The 18,387-nt window shown below is 44.9% G+C and overlaps 2 protein-coding genes across 2 annotated transcripts; one reads left to right on the forward strand and one right to left on the reverse strand.

The window, feature by feature from the left end:
- Positions 1-12,336: 12,336 nt before the first annotated feature.
- Positions 12,337-13,793, forward strand: LOC113700219 (uncharacterized). The gene is made up of 2 exons (XM_027220743.2): positions 12,337-13,167; positions 13,313-13,793. The coding sequence occupies exons 1-2, from the start codon at positions 12,862-12,864 to the stop codon at positions 13,523-13,525; spliced, it is 519 nt and encodes a 172-aa protein (XP_027076544.2). The 5' UTR covers positions 12,337-12,861; the 3' UTR covers positions 13,526-13,793.
- Positions 13,794-14,780: 987 nt separating this feature from the next.
- Positions 14,781-17,061, reverse strand: LOC140010441 (pentatricopeptide repeat-containing protein At5g44230-like). Its single transcript, XM_072057448.1, has one exon. It carries the CDS (start codon positions 16,886-16,888, stop codon positions 14,915-14,917), a length of 1,974 nt encoding a protein of 657 aa, XP_071913549.1. The 5' UTR covers positions 16,889-17,061; the 3' UTR covers positions 14,781-14,914.
- Between the last annotated feature and the right edge of the window lie 1,326 nt (positions 17,062-18,387).

Raw genomic sequence — 18,387 nt, forward strand, 5'->3', positions numbered from 1 at the left:
CTTTCTTTTGATCTTTAATTGACTAATTGATTAGTGAAATGTACATAGATTGTCTCACGTGCTTTTTCCCAATGTCTCTCAACGAGTCGGATAGAGGTATATTCACGATTGATTTAAAGATTAAAAGGAATGATTGAACTTGACTTGCGTTTAATAATTTTTTGAAAGAATTTAATTGAATTTGGTTTGAAATTTCAGATATATATATATTCACAAAAAGTTTGGCTTGATTTATCAAAATATCGAGTTCAAACACATACAATCAAAGCTTGGCTTGTCTTGAAATTTCATGTTATATTATATAGAGATTTTCACCCTAATTTGTTGCCTTTTTTTTCCCTTAATTTTTGCCCTATGATATTCAAGAAATCTATTACAATGAATTAGTGATGTGATTAAAGTTAATTATGCCTATTTAAGAAATCTATTACGATGAGTTATGGAAGTGATCAAAATCAATTATACCTATTCAAGGGATAAGAGTAGTATATCTATTCAAAGACAGCTATATTTTATAAGACAAGTAATATACAAGAAGGAAAGAAGTGGGGTTAAAAGTATTATATGCTTGCTATAAATATAAGATAAGCAATATATAGGAAGGAAAGAAGTGGAGTTAAGAAAGAAAACTTTATATATATTTTTATCAAATTTGCTTGCCCTAAATGTTTATGAACATATCGAACTGGACAACGTTCCCCACCCTGAATAGATGAAAGCTTATACCATCCCACTCTTTTTAATTTGATTAATCAGCTGGATTCTAATATTTTAGTAGGATGTAAAAAAAAAAATTTTTTTTTTACCTAGACTGGGTTGCTAAAGATCGTACACAGTAGTACAAGTAGGTTAACCAATTTCCCATGATCATTAAATATTTGACCAATTTAGTAGGTAAAGAACAAGATTCAACCAAAGTGAAGCTCAAGGCTCACTTAACTAGTATTCTATACCATGTAGAAATAAATTTTATTTCTCCATTCAATTAAAAATATGAACTTTCTTGCATGCTTATTGTTATAATTATGACAAATGTCACTTAAATTTTGGTAACACCATAAAAATGGCCGATATAGCATAAAAATATTTAAAAAAATGGTCATACAGTTAACAAAAATTCAATCTATTTTTCTCAATCATTTGCAAATTTATGATTTTTTTGGCCTTCTTCTCTAATTGGCTGTGATTTGTACTCATTGTTATTTAGTTCCCATATTGTAAGTCAAAAAAAGGATAAGGGCATAAAAAAAATAAGGATAAATAGGTATTTCAGATTTTATGAACTAATAAGGGCATAAAGAGGATAAGAAAATTTAACACCACAAAAGTAAAAATACTACTCCCTCCGTTCCACTTTGATAATCCTGTTTTCCTTTTTCGTCTGTTCTAAATTGTAGTCCAGTTTCCAATTGAAGAATGTAATTGTATTTTAATTTTCCTAAAATACCCTTATTCAGTGTAAGTTGTTGTTACTATAAACCTATCCTATTTAATGAGAGCTGATTCTTTTTTTACCATCAATTTAAATTCCCATAAAGTTGTACTCTAATTAATGTGAGGGTATTTTGGAAAAATAGCTACCTAAATTGATTGTTCCAACAAAGTTAACTACTTTTTCTTAAACTGTGTGAAAAAAAAAATCAGGACTATCAAAGTGGGACGGAAGGAGTAAACGATACTCAGAATGTGTTTGGTTTGCATTCCAAAATCACAGTCATAAATCTTTCATCATTTTCCAACCTTGTTGTTCCATTTAGAACCACGTTGGATTTCATTCTAGTAATTATTTAATCAATTTGAAATCCAAGTCACTACAAATTTTGACACCTTTTTCCCATTAACGGATTTCCATAATAGTGAGGTATCATTAACTTCAATGCTAATTCCTAACTCTCGCACTCATTTGCCAAAAACCCCTAAAGCTAACCATAACCATATATATATATATATATATATATATATATATATATATATATGACCCTAACCAGCGCTATAAACAACGGGCTAATGAACCTAAATAGTGCTGTAAACAATGGTCTTATCATTTCATTACTACTAGTAATACTACACGTGCTTTGCTCGTGGTTATATTTTCCCAAACTTTTATGTATTATTTATAATGGAGTATTTTGTGAAATATTAATCATTAAAACCATAATATTTTTTCTGTCCATCAATCATAGGGTGTATTTCATCCCTATATATAAAGAAAGAGTGGCAAATTATGATGTATTATTCATGCTAACACATATGAAGTAAAATCTGTTGAGTTATAATTTTTGGATTCAATCTTCAAGAATGTATCAAAAAATTAATTAACTTTGGCAAGAGATTGCACATCTTGAGTGCCAAATGCAAATCAAATCTGTGGAGTTATAATTTATAAATCTAACCTTCATAAACGGTATCAAACATGATAGAGTTCTGGCTATATAGAGAAGTTTATCTTGAGCTTCTCCTTTACAAATTATGGCAGTACTATGTTGGTTCCTTTTTATTTCGCCATATAAAGGCACCATTATATGCAGTAGTAATAATGCGTGCATGATGATGAAACCAAGTGAACGGATAAGACTGAGACTAAGAAACCATTGTCATTTGGGTACATTGCTGCGTTGTATCCTTAAGGTACATTGAACTATATACGGGATATGAGTAGGTGTGTGATATATTGCTTGCTACATTGTAAATTTGTAAGAATAGAAATTTTTTTTAGTATGTATCCTTAAAAGGCACACGATAAGCCTACAAAATACAAACGATGGACCAATTTCAAATTTTAAATATCATCATCAACCCCCAAAATCTAGGAAACTTTAGCAATAAATTTTAAACTTTTCCATAACTAATACCTGATCCACCCCTTATCATGTGTTTTAAGGGTACAAAGAATACTCATAGAAATAATAATATATGGTATCTTAGAACGAGGGAATGCAAATAATAAGCACTTAGATAAATTTAGGGATAATTACGGTCAGCGAATTTGTATCATAACCATTCATTACACTATTCTTCCCATACTTTATCTTTCATTAAAGTTTCTAACTATGTTTTTGGCCCATTATTTCTGAATGCATTTTGATCTAACAATTTGTTTTTCTGAATGACTTCTTAAAGATCTTAATTTACCAAAATTAATATTGTGGATATCTCTTATGTGCTAAATTAAACACGAATTCAGCAAAACCAAAATTTACACACAAAATAGTTTAGATGTTTGAGAATTATGACTATTTTTCATGCTAACTGCAGTGGCCCCGTCCTGGGTCTGGACACGTGGCAGCCCAGACAAGGTGGAGCTGGGCTTCGGCCCCTGGCCCCTGGCAGCCGACCTGGGCCGTACCACTAGAGCTCCCGAGGGGACAAGGGTTCATCCCGAAGAGGTCGGGGACAATCCCCCTGAGTGCGGGATACCGACTAATCCGGGCAGGTCCCGAGACATACGGAGGTCGGACTCCCTCGCAGGTATAAATGGTAGCACACGTCAACTGTATAAGGTACGCTCACTATAGGCAAATTACTCCCGGTTGTTACTACTTTCCGTGAACTCTACTCACCGGAAAACTAACTTGGCCGTCGGAGTGCTCTCGGGGACAACCCTCGGGCCCCCTCTGTCAGCTCACCCTTTCTGTTTTGCAGGCTTAGGATCAGTTCTTTCATCAGCACGCCGCGCTGATCAGGTCAGCTCGGTCCGGAGAAGTTTCGTGCTTCTTCAGTTGGCGCCGTCTGTGGGAACCGTAAGGTAAGTAAGATTGTATTGATGGCCAGGACGCGATCCAAGCGCACGATAGAGAGCACCGGCCCTGGGGGCGGTGAGGGGTCCCCGCGGAAGGAGGCTGAGGCGTCTCAGGGAGCCGGGGGATCAGATCTCTCAGGGGAACGGAGGCAGCAGATCTTCCAGTTCGTGACGGAGAATCTCCCCATGCTGGAGGACATAATTCGACAGGCGAAGGAGGGAGATGGGGCTGGGGGTGCGCAGACTTCCAAGGCCAAGGGGAAGGAGAAAGAGTTACCCCCTGACCCTTCAGAGGATGAGTCCCGAGACCAGCCCCCCAGAAGGAAACGACCACGAACTCCACCTCGCCCGCGAGCCTCGGTGGTCGGAGACAGCGAGAGGTACTCCCGCGACCGGTCCGCGAGGAGCCGTCTGAGAGACCTCTCCTCACGGAAGCTCGCACGGAATGGACTCGAGCGTTCCCCTGCTCGGTCCGTCAGGAGCCGACCCCGGGACCTCCTTCATTTGGACCCTGCTCGGGATGAGTTCGAGCAGATCTTGAGGCCCCGGCAGTACGAGAACAACTACGCAACCTCGCCTTTTACCCGGGAGATAGAGGATTACCCCCTACTCCGGAGGTTTAAGATTCCGAACATCGAGATGTACGATGCCTCTACAGACCCGGAGGACCACCTTTCGGTTTTCTTGACGCATATGCGCCTGCAAACCGCCGCGGATGAGGTCCGCTGCAAGACCTTCCCTATGTTCCTAAAGGGGAAGGCGCGGCTCTGGTTCCAGGGGCTGAAACCGGGGTCTATACGGAGCTTTCCTGAGCTGGCCCGGTAGTTTGCAGCCCAGTTCGTCTCCTCGAAGGTCTACGCGAGGAACGCAACTCACCTGATGTCCATCACACAGAGGCCCGATGAGTCACTGAGGAATTTCATGACCCCTTTCAACGCGGAGAGCCTGCAGGTCAGGGACAAAGACGAAAAAGTGGTCATGGCCGCCTTCACAAATGGGGTCAGGGTAGAGGAGCTCTTCTACGACCTGGCCAAGAAGTCTCCCGTAAACCTGGAGGAGCTCTTACGCAGGGCGCATGAGGCCGCTAATGCGGAGGAGGCAGGTCGTCTGAAGAAAGAATCAGATCGGGAGCTAGGAGATCGGAAAGGTCGGACAAACCCCCCAGAGGGCAAGGACGTCCCGCCCAAGAAAAACGTTTTCGACCGGCTCTCGAAGGAGAAAGCCCCTGCTCTGCCGCCACTCCCAGAGAAGACCTACACCCCTCTAACACGGCTCAGAACCCAGATCTTGGCGGTTATGGAGGCGGAAGGACTGGGAGATCGGCCGTCCAAGATGAGGAAGCCCCGGAACAAAAGGAGCCGGGACAGGTACTGCGCCTTTCAACGCGACGTCGGGCACGACACGGAGGGATGTTGGGCCCTGCGTAAGGAGATAGAAGACCTGATCCAGCGCGGCTTTCTAGGGAGGTTCGTGCGCCGACTAGGTCAGGAGTTCGGGCGCAACCCATACGGAGATAGGCACGAGGGACGGCGACGCGACCGCCCTGAGCGGCGTGACGCTCCTCGGGGCCACTCTCCCGACCAGGACACCCAGAACCTGGCGGGAGTGATAAACACCATCGCCGGAGGTCCCACGGGGGGGGACAGTCATGCAGCTCGGAAGAACAAGCGACCACCTCTCGAAGGGGACGACTCCTTGAAGCGCTTGCGCATGGACGAGAAGATTACCTTCGGACCAAGGGATGCAGTCCCCCTGACTTCCGGGAACCACGAGGCCATCGTGATAGACATTGTTACCAACAACTATCGGGTGAAGAAGGTGTATGTCGACCAGGGTAGCGCGGTGGACATTATGTTCTATCGGGTGTTCAAGGAGTTCGGATTAAGGGATGACCAGCTGACCCCGGTCCGGACGCCTTTGGTGGGTTTCATCGGACCACCCATCAGCTCGGAAGGGATGATCACCCTGATGGTCACAGTAGGACAGTCTCCCAAATGCCGGACCGTTCCCGTTAATTTCGTGGTGGTCAAGCAGTCGTCCCCGTATAATGTGTTCCTGGGGAGACCTGCTTTAAACGCCCTCCGGGCTATTCCCTCCACCTTCCACCTCAGCGTCAAGTTCCCCACTCCTGGGGGGATAGCCGAGGTGCGTGGCGACCCAGAGGTAGCCAGGGCTTGCTACCTGGCCACGCTCCGGGCGCAGGAGAAGGTGGTCGCCCAGACAACCTGTTTGGAGCCCTACATCCCAGGAGATGAGGCCCAACAGCTGGGCACCCAAGATGAGATTGAGGAGTTCCCCCTAAGGGAGGATCAGCCCGATCAGGTCATCCGCATCGGGGCATTGCTGCCAGCCGAGGAGAAGGAAGGCTTGAAGGTTTTGTTGAGAGAGTACTCACAGGTCTTCGCGTGGACGATGGAGGACATGCCTGGGATCCCTACAGACCTGGCAGTCCATCACCTCGACGTGGATCCTAACTTCACGCCAGTGAAGCAGAAGAAAAGGAGCTTTGCCCCCGAGAGGAATGAGGTGATCAAGGCGGAGGTTGGCAAGTTGCTGGAGTCCAAGATCATCCTGGAGGTCTACTACCCGACCTGGTTGGCCACTCCCGTTCTGGTCAGGAAGGACGACCAGACCTGGAGGATGTGCGTAGACTTTACGGATCTTAACAAATCCTGCCGGAAGGACTGCTTTCCCCTGCCTAGAATCGACAGGTTAGTAGACTCTACTGTAGATTTTGACGTTTTGTGTTTCTTGGATGCCTTTAAGGGATATCACCAGATAGAGATGGCTGAGGAGGATCGGGACAAGACCTCCTTCATCACCGAGGAGGGACCTACTGCTACAGGACCATGCCGTTCGGGTTGAAGAACGCGGGAGCCACTTACCAGCGCCTGATCAACAAGTTGTTCCAAAACCAGATCGGCAGAAGCATGGAGGTCTATGTCGATGACATGATCGTCAAAAGTCGAACTGACCAGCGGCTCATACCCGACCTGCGGGAGATCTTGGACATCTTACTGAAGAGTCGGATGCGCTTAAATCCGAAGAATTGCACCTTTGGGGTCAGATCGGTGAGGTTTCTCGGTTTCCTGGTATCCCGAGACGGAATCCGGGCCAACCAGGATAAGTTACAGGCTATCATAGACATGGCTCCTCCAAGGAACGTGAAGGAAGTCCAGCGGTTCACAGGGAGAATGGCCGCCCTGAGTAGGTTCCTATCGCGCTCCGCGGTCAGGGGGCTGCCTTTCTTCCGAGTGCTAAAAGCGCCTAAGGACTTTCACTGGACGGAGGAGTGCCAGAAAGCCTTCACCGACCTGAAGGCCTATCTGGCTGAGCTGCCCACTTTGACCGCCCCGGAGTTAGGAGAGACTCTGTTCCTTTACCTGTCCGGCTGCAACGAGGCCATCAGCGCGGTCTTGGTGCGGGAGGACGGGGGGGCTCAGAGACCGGTGTACTACATTAGCCGTGCCCTACAAGGGACAGAGACGAGGTACACGCCCGCGGAAAAGCTGGTCCTTGCCTTGGTACACGCCGCTCGCAAGCTCCGCCCTTACTTCCAAGCTCACAGCATTGTAGTCCTGACCGACCAGCCCTTGCGCCAGATACTCATTAAGCCCGAGGTCTCGGGCAGGATGACCAAGTGGGCCGTCGAACTGGCCGAGCATGACCTCACTTATCGGCCTCGCACCGCGATCAAGGCTCAAGCCTTGGCAGACTTCCTTGCTGAGAGGGCTAACTTGAACCTGACCAAGTTAACCCCGATACCCCCGGACACCCCGGCTGAGGAGTCGTGGGTGCTGTTCGTGGATGGCGCCTCGAGCAAGGAAGGGAGCGGAGCTGGCCTGCTGCTCACCTCGCCTACGGGGGAAGAACTGACCTATGCGCTTAGGTTCGACTTCCCTGCGTCCAACAACGAGGCAGAGTACGAGGCCTTGTTGACGGGGTTGCGGATAGCCTACCAGATGGGCATCACCGCGATCCGGGTTTGAAGCGACTCTCAACTCGTCGTCCTCCAGGTCCGTGGGGAGTATGAGGCCAAGGACGAGGTAATGAAGAAATACCTGGCTAAGGTATGAGAGGCGGTAGCCCTGTTCGAGACCTTTGAGATTGAGCGGGTGCCGAGGTCTCAAAACAAGCGCGCGGACGCCTTGTCCAAGCTGGCGTCCTCCTCGTTCGCCCACCTGAGCAAGGAGGTCTTGGTAGAGGTGGTGAAGCAGAAAAGTATCGACCAGGTCCAGGTCCTTGCGATAGACAGGTCGGCCACCTGGATGGCTCCCCTCATTGACTTCCTCAGCTCGGGTGCCCTCCCCGAGAACGAAACCGAGGCTCGCCGAATCCAAATTCGAGCTGCCAAGTACGCCTACGCCGGGGGAATCCTCTATAGGAGGTCGTACTTGTCCCCCTGGCTAAAGTGCGTGACGCCCGAGGAAGGTGACTACGTTCTGCGCGAAATCCATGAAGGTATATGTGCGGCACACGTCGGGTCCCGGGTGTTGGCCAAAAAGTGCCTCCTTTTGGGCTACTATTGGCCCTCCGTCTTCCGAGACGCGGTAGATTTGGTCCAAAAATGCCGAGCTTGCTAGGCGCACGCTTCGCTGCGCCATCAGCCAGCTCGGGAGATGGTTCCCATCCACAGTCCTTGGCCCTTCGCTCAATGGGGGATAGACCTCCTAGGTCCCTTCCCCCGAGCCCCGGGGAAGCTCGGCCCAGGAGGTCGGCGGAAAGGAGCTCGACGCCTGACGGGCTCGACCCCAAGAACTCGACCCAGGAGGTCGGCATGACTGCCTGGAAAATGTGATACTCGACCTCGAGAGGTTGGCATATCCACTAAAATCAGAGTTCGACGCTCCACCCGGGAGGTCGGCGTGACTGCCTTCAAAGTATGATGCTCGGCCACAAGAGGTCGGCAAGGCTCAAATCTTTAAAAGTCGGGGGCTTAAACCATGTCAGTGGCAATTTGATGCTCGGTCCCATGAGGTCGGCACGCATTGATCAAGTTTGTCGAAACTTGGGAGTTTGATGCTCGACCCAGGAGATCGGCGCGGTTTTCTCAGTGACAGCACTGTACCAGAGGTGACCGGGGCAGGGCAGTGCGCGGTCCTGGCCTCCCACGTGGCAGAGGTTGATTAGATCAGCCTGACAGCCTACCTAATCAAGGGGGCTAGTGCAGTGGCCCCGTCCTGGGCCTGGGCACGTGGCAGCCCAGACAAGGCCGAGCTGGGTTTCGGCCCCTGGCCCTTGGCAGCCGACCTGGGCCGCACCACTAGGGCTCTCGAGGGGACAAGGGTTCATCCCGAAGAGGTCGGGGACAATCCCCCTGAGTGCAGGATACCGACTAATCCGGGCAGGTCCCGAGACATACGGAGGTCGGACTCCCTCGCAGGTATAAATGGTAGCACACGTCAACTGTACAAGGTACGCGCACTATAGGCAAATTACTCCCGGTTGTTACTACTTCCCGTGAACTCTACTCACCGGAAAACTAACTTGGCCGTCGGAGCGCCCTCGGGGACAACTCTCGGGCCCCCTCTGTCAGCTCACCCATTCTGTTTTGCAGGTTTAGGATCAGCTCTTCCATCAGCACGCCGCGCTAATCAGGTCAGCTCGGTCCGGGGAAGTTCCGTGCTTCTTCACTAACCTTTCTTCTTTTTCTTTTCCTCCTTTATTAGAGACGGCTCTTGAATTGTGTGCTGGATGGACTTGATTGAATCACCTTAAAAAAACAAAAAATCCAGGCACAATCAAGTTTGCCTCTTTTACACTCAAAGAACTCAAATGTTATTTTTGGTATTGTTTGAATTATCTTTATTAGCTTTATATTTAATTTGTTTGTTCACTTTATACCATTTAATTATTGATTTTCAATTCTATGGAGCTTTCCTTTTTTTTTTTGTGGAAAGTTTTGTAGTTTCTTTTGGGCATTCCACTAATCTGTGTTTTAAAACTCGGACTGGATCAGACAATCCGACCGGTCGAACCGAGAATAGGCCAAGTGTCCGGTCCGAGTTGTTCTTCAAAACTGAAAGACTACAAACCCAGTCAAAAATCGGGTTTGACCGGAAAAAAACCGGTTCACCCAGAGCATTTTTTTAAAAAAGGTTAAAATTTTTTAATATTATGTTTTGACCCCTAAATTTTTAAAACTTATTAATATACCTCAAATAATTCATACTTTATAAATGTTGTCCTAAAATTTGATGTTATTTTTCAATCAAATCCATAATTTTAATTCTAAACTTATTAATGTTCATTAAATAATATAAATTGCTACTTGATTGTTCTAATTTCTTTGTATTTTCTTGTTAAATATATTAGAAACATCAAATATTTATGAATATACCTTTATTAATATTAACATACTTTTAGGTATTTTATATACAATATTTTAATTTTTAAATAATTCTTATTTATGACATCATCCGATTCAACCTTCATCGAACCTGGTCGAAAAAATTGACCTGAGTTTGGCCGAGTCGATACCCGATCCGAGTTTGAAAACATAGCCACTAATGAGATTAAATTTGCCATTGGATATAGAATAAGAATTATCAACCCTTAAATTACTTCAAGAGTCTAAATCACTAAATGATGCGACAAGATATAAAAGGATTTGAATAATGGGTACTGTATCCAAGAGGAACTGTAATATTTTCCTTTTTTTTTTTAGCTTATTTGCCTGTTCTTAATAATGAATTTTAATTATTGCATTGTGTTATTTCATTTATGCATAACTCTTTATTATAACAATTAATAACATGATTGATATTCATTCCCTCGTCATTATTGAAATGCATTATAATTATTCTATAGAGGGTAGTTTAGGTATTACAAAAAGTAAGACAAAATCTGTTTACACTACCTATACTTCTAGACCCATGATACTTTTACAGGGAGTATGGACAGATTCATGGCTTTCTTTTGCTCTTGAATTGATTACGTAAATGTGCATAGCTTGTCCCACATGTTTTTTTTTTCCCCAAATATATCCTTGAACAGCCAAACGAATTCTTGTACCGTTCCACTCCTTTCAAATTGGTTAATCAATTGGATTAACATTTTTTTTGGCCGGAAAAAAATTTCTACAGATCGTGCATTTTATCATTGAAGTAGAACAAATTAAGTGGATTAACCAATTTCCCATAGGTCGAGCATAGCACTACTACTTGATCTATTACTACTTGATCTATAAGACATTCAAAATTGATCTTCCTCTCTCAGAATCCTTCTTCGTCGAGGACATGTAGCGCATTAGTTGAACGTAGATTCCTTAGAATGCATGGGAACTTATTCGTTTACGAAATGGGCAATCGAGAGAGAGAGAGAGGCAGGATTATAATTTCTCGAAGGGCCAAGATCGACCAAAGGGTCGTATGGCATTTTATGCATTGATCAGAATCTCTTCAATATTCGTTGCTTGGTTATAAATAGAGTTTGGGAATGATCAGTTTTTGCAATGCAATGCAATGCAATGGGTTGATAGGAAGGTAAGAGGAAGAGAGGCCTTACATGAAGGTGAAGGTCCTCATTTGGTAGCCAAGGATGACTTGCCTGCTCCACCTCAGGGGGTTTCTCTAAGTCCACAAGTAAACCCTTTGTCGTGGTCGCCAGGAAGTCTCCTTGGCTAGCCTGAGAGGCTCTTTTCTCTCATGCTAGGTCTTCTTTTCCCCTGCAGCCTCTGCCACCTCCCAGTCCTTTATGATTTTCTTTTATCTCTCGCAATTATTCAATTTTCCATTAACTCCTCCATCGTCGTGCTTTGCAGTTTTGAGTACTAACTATTATGTTTATTAGAAGCGTTGAAAAATTTTCATGATAACGTCGATATTTTGCATTTCGGTACGTAGAAGTATGTCTGGCATTGTTTTAGCATCAGCCATCGTCTAATCCTCGGATAAATGTCAGTAAGATGGATCGTCTGTTTCAACATTCGACCGGGTTTCACAACATTCGATCCGACAAATTTTTGTTTTTTGGGGGGTGGGAGGGGGAGTAATTTTTGTTGGAGAAAACCTTACAAGCGCACAAATTTTAGTGCCCCTATTCCCTGTTCCCTAGCGTTTAATTTGTAGGTCATGTTTACTGTTCCTTCCTTTCTATCTGTCTTCTTTTATTTAGATCAATTGTTTTAAAAAAAAAAAAAAAAATCTTTATGAAGAAAACAAAGGTGAAGTTCTTTGAAGTATTCGGAGCAGGACTCGAAACGTAGTAAGATGCCCAAGATCCTCATGTAATGAGTAGCAAAATCCAATTGGGTCACCAATGAAATTTAATGCAGGAACGAGGAACGAAACAAAAACCGTTCATGGGACGTGTCACACAGCAGCACTAAAAGTCTTCAAACACTTGGACGATTATGGGCAGATGGCATATTTCAGCACCACAACCACTCACAAATCCAGAATATATATTATCATGGAGCAAAATATCAATAATATATTTCTGCATGGGTGTGATCCAATGCCCACCATGTGTACATTTGCGGCCCTCTCAAGGGCCGGGCCCCAAAGATTTATGGATATACACTGTTTACATCCAAGCCACGATTGAGGCAGGTCTGGATCCCTTTAACCCATCCTCCGAACCAAAAATATCCTGCCAAGGACGGGGAGCCTTCATGAAGCTTTCATGGGGGGATGGGACCGGAGGAGGATTATGCTGATATGCGGATTTTTTTTGTCTCTCAAAGTTCTCATACGCGGTGAAGTGTCACCTTACCTAGCTTATCTCATCTCACTTATATAAGAAGATCTTTGATTAAAAAGAGTTATTGACCAACCTTATCTACTGCCGACAAAGCACACCTGTCACTGTCATTCACAGCCACGTAACACCTTGCAAACTGACGTGGTGTCGGTACTGCATGAATTCAGCTTACACCTGGAACGCTGTTTGTGGCTCTTCCTCTGCATGCACCGGCGAAATCCTCAGTCATTTCTTTGCTGATCTTTTCGTTCTTCCCTTTCTTCTTCAGCTTGCCTATATAAACAGGGTTCCGCTGCAGCCGTTTCTCGTCAAATCCACCCATTTGTGGGAAGAAGTCTTATCGGTCTCTGATCTCTCACCTTTCGTTAATCTGTGTTCTATATTCTACTTCCGCTAGTAGTTGAAATTTGGCAATTAAGATGGCGCAATACGGGGCTGAATATGGCAACCAAAAGAGCCAGTACGATGAGTACGGAAACCCAGTTCGTCAGACAGACGAATATGGTAACCCTGCCCGCCATGGAGGTACCATGGGTGATTATGGAACCACTGGCACTACTGGAGCCTATGGTGGCACAACTGGAGCACATGGGACTTATGCAACTGGAACCACCGGCACTACCGGTACCGGTGCATACGCCACCCAGCCTGGCACTGATGTGGGGAAGGAGCACCATGGCCTTGGTGGCATGCTTCATCGCTCTGGCAGCGGTAGCTCTAGCTCGGTACGTCCTACTAATTAATCTCGTCTTGCTTAAATTGTACCGAGTAGTAGCAGCATTTAACGAATCTTGACTAGCTTGTGATGACTAGCAATTAAGAAAAGTTCTTATCTGCTTTTTTTTTTTTTTTTTTTTGGTTGGGATGCAGTCCGAGGATGATGGGCATGGCGGGAGGAGGAAGAAGGGGATGAAGGAGAAGATAAAGGAGAAACTGCCTGGCGGTCACAAGGAGGCTCAACCTGGACAAGAATATTCGAGTGCTACTGCAGCTCCTGGATACGGCGGGGAAGGAGAGCAGCACGAGAAGAAAGGAATTATGGATAAAATCAAGGAGAAATTACCAGGGGGTCACCACAACTGAAGATCTAATTCTAATAAATATTGGATCCAATTATGATATCGTGTACCCCTGTTTTCAATCTCAATCTCGTTCGTGTCGCGTTTGTGTCTTCTGAGATTTGAGTGTGTGGGCGTCTTGAGTTTCTGTAATCGGAATAAAGATGATTCGTCTTCGTCTTCGTCTTCGTGGACTCTGTAGTGTGTTTGTCCGTATATTCGGCGTCTTGTACTCGGGTCATCTGGTCATGTATGTAACATGTTATATATCAAATACGTGAAGTTTTGCGTTACTTGATCGCTTGTAAGGATTACGACTCTGGTCGCATCTATTCTTTATTGTCTCCTCCTCAAACCATAATGCGCTAACACGGCCAGTGTAAACAAGATTTCTTATTAGCAATATAACCAGTAACTCAAACCCCTCAGGACCTTGAAGAGTAGTTGTAGGTTCTTGTAATTGTACACCAATATCTCCAAAGTTTCCAACTTCCTTCATCCAATACCAAAACCAAGCAAGCAAATGCCACACGGAAAATCGGGACAGGGACCAGATATGGTGGATCTAGCAAATCAATAGACTCAGTTCAGAGGTATATATACTTGCTTTTGCGTGGCCCAATCATCATTGTTTTTTTTTTTTTCAATCATTTTTTCGCCGCGGGGGGCTGGGGATGTATGATGGTTTGTTGACGCGGAACAAGTCAGTACAATACAAGCGAGATAAAGGGGTAACCCCTTAGCAAACGCTAGTGTAGGAGGAAAAAGACACCAATTCCAGTAAAAGAGTGATTTCAACTTTTCTTGGCATGCGGCAATTATTTCAGCCCCAAGGAGGAGGGGTATGGTGTTTATCCTTGGGACTTCACCTTTAGGCCAAGCAGACTACACGCAATATTCAAGGAGCGGTTAGTGACATCTGTGGCTGAGGGCCTGAGACTCGATACGTCAGGGGATCCAAAGCAGACCATAGGAACCAGGCAAGAATATCAATTTTACTAGAGATGCGAAACCCGAGGAGAGAAAGAAACGACATAAGGTCTCCTTTTGGAGAGTATATCACAGATGTGAATGTGATGCGGCTTCAGAGTAGAATATCGTGTTAGATTGCAGAGGCGATGAACCACCATCACATCATTGACTCTCTAACCATACGCTGTATTTACTTGGATTATCTGGGATTAACACACGATAGTATCACAAGCTTACTTCCAGTTCTGCCCCAACAATGAAAGAATCCAAGCGGGGTTAAGGCTCAACCTACTGAAAAGAATTCAATGTTCCGGGATAGGGGATTCTCTTACTGAGGCCCAAATAGATTGGCTCTTTTAAGTAATTATCTCAACCCTGACAATTAAGAATGTCTAGGCAATTTTGATTGCTACCCTGGTTAACCCCAGGATTCCAACTTCAATCACCAAAAATCACCACAGGAGCATATTCCTTTCCGGAAATGGTGGAACCTCAAGTTATCCCTAACAACTATCTCCCTGCTCGTGAGCTGAGATGCTCTGCTCATTACAGAGTGGCAGTCCTCACATATTCTCAGGTTCTTGATGATTCTGATAACACAATTAGCACTTGTAGTTAGCAGGGAATACGCCAAAGCGAGCTTTTCACTATGCGTTAGAAGGATCCGCTCCTTTTCTTCATCACTTACATCATAAGGAGCAGAACTTAGTATTGGCTGATAGCCATGGACCTTTAGTCTCTTAAGAAGATCCTGTAGTGTCTGCTTAATCAATTTAGACTCTGGATGAATCGTATCATCAGAATAGAAGTTGTGAAGTCCCCCATTTTCATCTTCAACCATGCTAAGTGAAGGAGTTTTTATTAAACGTTTTGCTCTTATCAACTTCCTTACTCTTGAAACATCTTCCCACCTTCCAGCTGAAGCATAGATATGGGAAAGCAAGACATAGTTTCCAATACCATCAGGTTCAAGTTGAAACAGTTGCTTAGCAGCTATTTCAGCAACCTTAGGATTTCTATGAATTCGGCAAGCTCCTAGCAGGGCTCCCCAAATGCTGCCATTGGGCTCTATTGGCATAGTTTGAATAAGTTCCAGTGCTTCTTCCAGTCTTCCAGCTCTGCCAAGGAGATCAATCATGCAAGTATAGTGGTCAACAGACGGCTTAATACCACAACCATTCTCCATCATTCCAAAGAAATGCTGACCTTGTTCTACCAAGCCTGCATGACTACATGCGGCAAGGACCCCGACAAAAGTCACCTTATTAGGCTTCACCTCAACCTTCATCATCTTCTCAAACAACTCTATTGCTTCTCTAGCACATCCGTGCATTGAAAACCCACCAATCATTGAACTATAAGAGAAAACATTTCGATCCTTCATACTCTCAAAAACCTTAAATGCATCCTCCACACTCCCACACTTCGAATACATATCAATTAATGCCGACCCAACAAGGACATTATCCGTAGGTCCAAATCCTGACCTCTCTGCAAAATCCCGGACCCAATTTGCGTACTTGATTGCACCCAATTGAGCACAAGCTGAAATAACACTAGACAAGGTCACTTCATCCGTGTTTACCCCAGAATTCTGCATTTTCTCAAAGTACTCTAACGCTTCCTTAGGCTGAGCATTCTGTGCAAACCCTGTCACCATCGCGGTCCATGCCACCATATCCTTCGCAGGAAGCCTATCAAACAACTCGCTTGCCGCCACCATATCCCCGCTCTTCGCATATGCAACGATCAAAGCTGTAAAAGAAATGACGTCCCTCGTGGGCAATTCATCAAATACCCTCCTAGCAAAATCCAAGCACCCACATTTTACATACATATCAATCAACGTATTTCCCACAAATAAATCCTGGACAAACCCACCAATCTTCAAGCTTTGCCCATGAATTTGCCTGCCCAAATCCACATGCAACACGCCAGTACAAGCCTTCAACAATGCCGTAAAAGTAAATGAAACGGGCAAAATATCATCCCTCCTCATTTGGCCATACAAAAATACGGCCTTTTCTAGTGGCCCCTGAACAGAATAACCGCGGATAATTGCTGTATAGAGAAAAGGGTTGGGGCAATACACCTGGCTGAAGATCAGACGGGCGTAAGTATCGATGGGGGTATTGAGTTTGCAGAGCACCCGAACGAGTTTTGTTACGACGAAGCTGCATTGGTCGAGACCTTTTCTGATGATACGAGCGTGGACTCTCTTGATTTCTGTGAGACTAATGCAGGAATCGAGGATTGAGACGAGCTGGGCTTCTAGAAGCTTTGTTTCTTGAAGCTTAGAGACGGGAATGAAGGCTTCGTGGAGGTCCAGAGCTGGAGCTTTCGGTTCGTAGAATTGGGGGATGAGAATTGCAGAGCGTCTAAGGGTTTTAATCAGCTTCTTGGAAAGTGAAACCATCACATATTTTGCACAGAATTTGTGGACTAGAAGTGGCCGTTTGGGGATGCAGAAGAGAGTGAATTTTGTGTTGGCGCCAAATAACAGCCTATCTGTTGTTAAATTTGAGAGTAAACAAGAGGGTGTAGTCGTCAGCGCAAGGTAGTGAAGAATTGACGCTACTAATTGCCGAACCAATTTTCTTTTTCTTTTTATTGTTATGCTTAGATAATATGTAGATAAATGAAAACTTGTAATTTATCTGCATGAGGCATAATGATTATTATATGTTTACTTCAACAAAACTAAAGTGTGGATAGTAAAATATTTGAAATATTTTTTTAAAAAAATATTATAACATTTTTTTTGATATGAAGTATATGACATATAAGAAATAATAAAAAAAAATACGTTAATAATGCCCATAAATAAATTTTTGCAGCACAACCACCATCCAAACAAGGCCCTTTTTGGAAGCTTGGTTTTTTACCAAGTTTGTATAAAACTAATTTTTTAATAACTTTTGCTACAGGAATCCCAAAAAACTTATCAAAGTTTTTAACCTAACACACTTCAAAAATACACAAAAAAACTTTCCCTTCAACTTTTCTTCTTTTTCCTCCCCCACCCAACCCACCACGTCCTCTGACGCCGGCGACCACCTCCACCACCTCTTCCGGCGCCGATCACTATTCCAGGCACCAGTTCTGGCGGTCCTCTTTTTTTTTTTTTTCTCTCCCTCGTCCCTCCCCTCTTCGACTCTGCCTCTCCCGCCACCCTCCCCTTCCCCCTTTGCCCGATCTGATCGCTGAAGCTCTTCTTTTTTTTTTTTTTCTCCCTCCCCCCTCTCCTCTTCCCCTCTGCCTGCCCCGCCACCCTCCCCCTCCCCCTTTGACGGATCTGGTCACGCGACCAGATCACAAAGGGGGAGAGGGAAGGGGGCTGCGATCTGGTCGTAGGGGAGGCCGAAGGGGGAGGGGGAGGGGGAGGGGGAGGGTGGCTGGGGAAGGAAGGGGAAGGGGAAGGGCCGGCGGGGGAAGGAAGGGATGGCGGGGAAGGGAAAGGGAGGGGTGGCGGGGGAGGGAGAGGGGAAGAGAAAAAAAGCAAAAAAAAAAAAAAAAATTGATTCTCACCAGTTGGTTGCTGCCATGGAGGTTCCGGGAGAGGGATCAGGGCAGGGGAGGGGAGGGGAGGGGGAGGGAGAAGAGGAAGAAAGGGAGGAAGGAAAAGAAAAAAGAAAGAAAGAAAAAAAAAGAAAAAGAAAGAAAGAAAATGAAAAGGAAAAAAAACTTCCATCTTACAAACACCCAAATTTTTACAAAAATTTTTCTACAACTTCTACAGTGATCTACAGTAAAGTTTTATACAAACACCAAAAAAACTCACCTTCCAAACAGGCCCCAGTTCTGTAAACGTCTTCAAAACGTTGTGAAGATATTTATATTTCTGAGTTGGATGCATAGAACGGTTTAATAAACCAAAAAAAAAAAAAAAAAACCACCAAAAAGATAAAGGCCTTA

The sequence above is a fragment of the Coffea arabica genome, chromosome 7c (assembly GCF_036785885.1).
Source record: "Coffea arabica cultivar ET-39 chromosome 7c, Coffea Arabica ET-39 HiFi, whole genome shotgun sequence".
NCBI classification, from domain to species: Eukaryota; Viridiplantae; Streptophyta; class Magnoliopsida; order Gentianales; family Rubiaceae; genus Coffea; species Coffea arabica.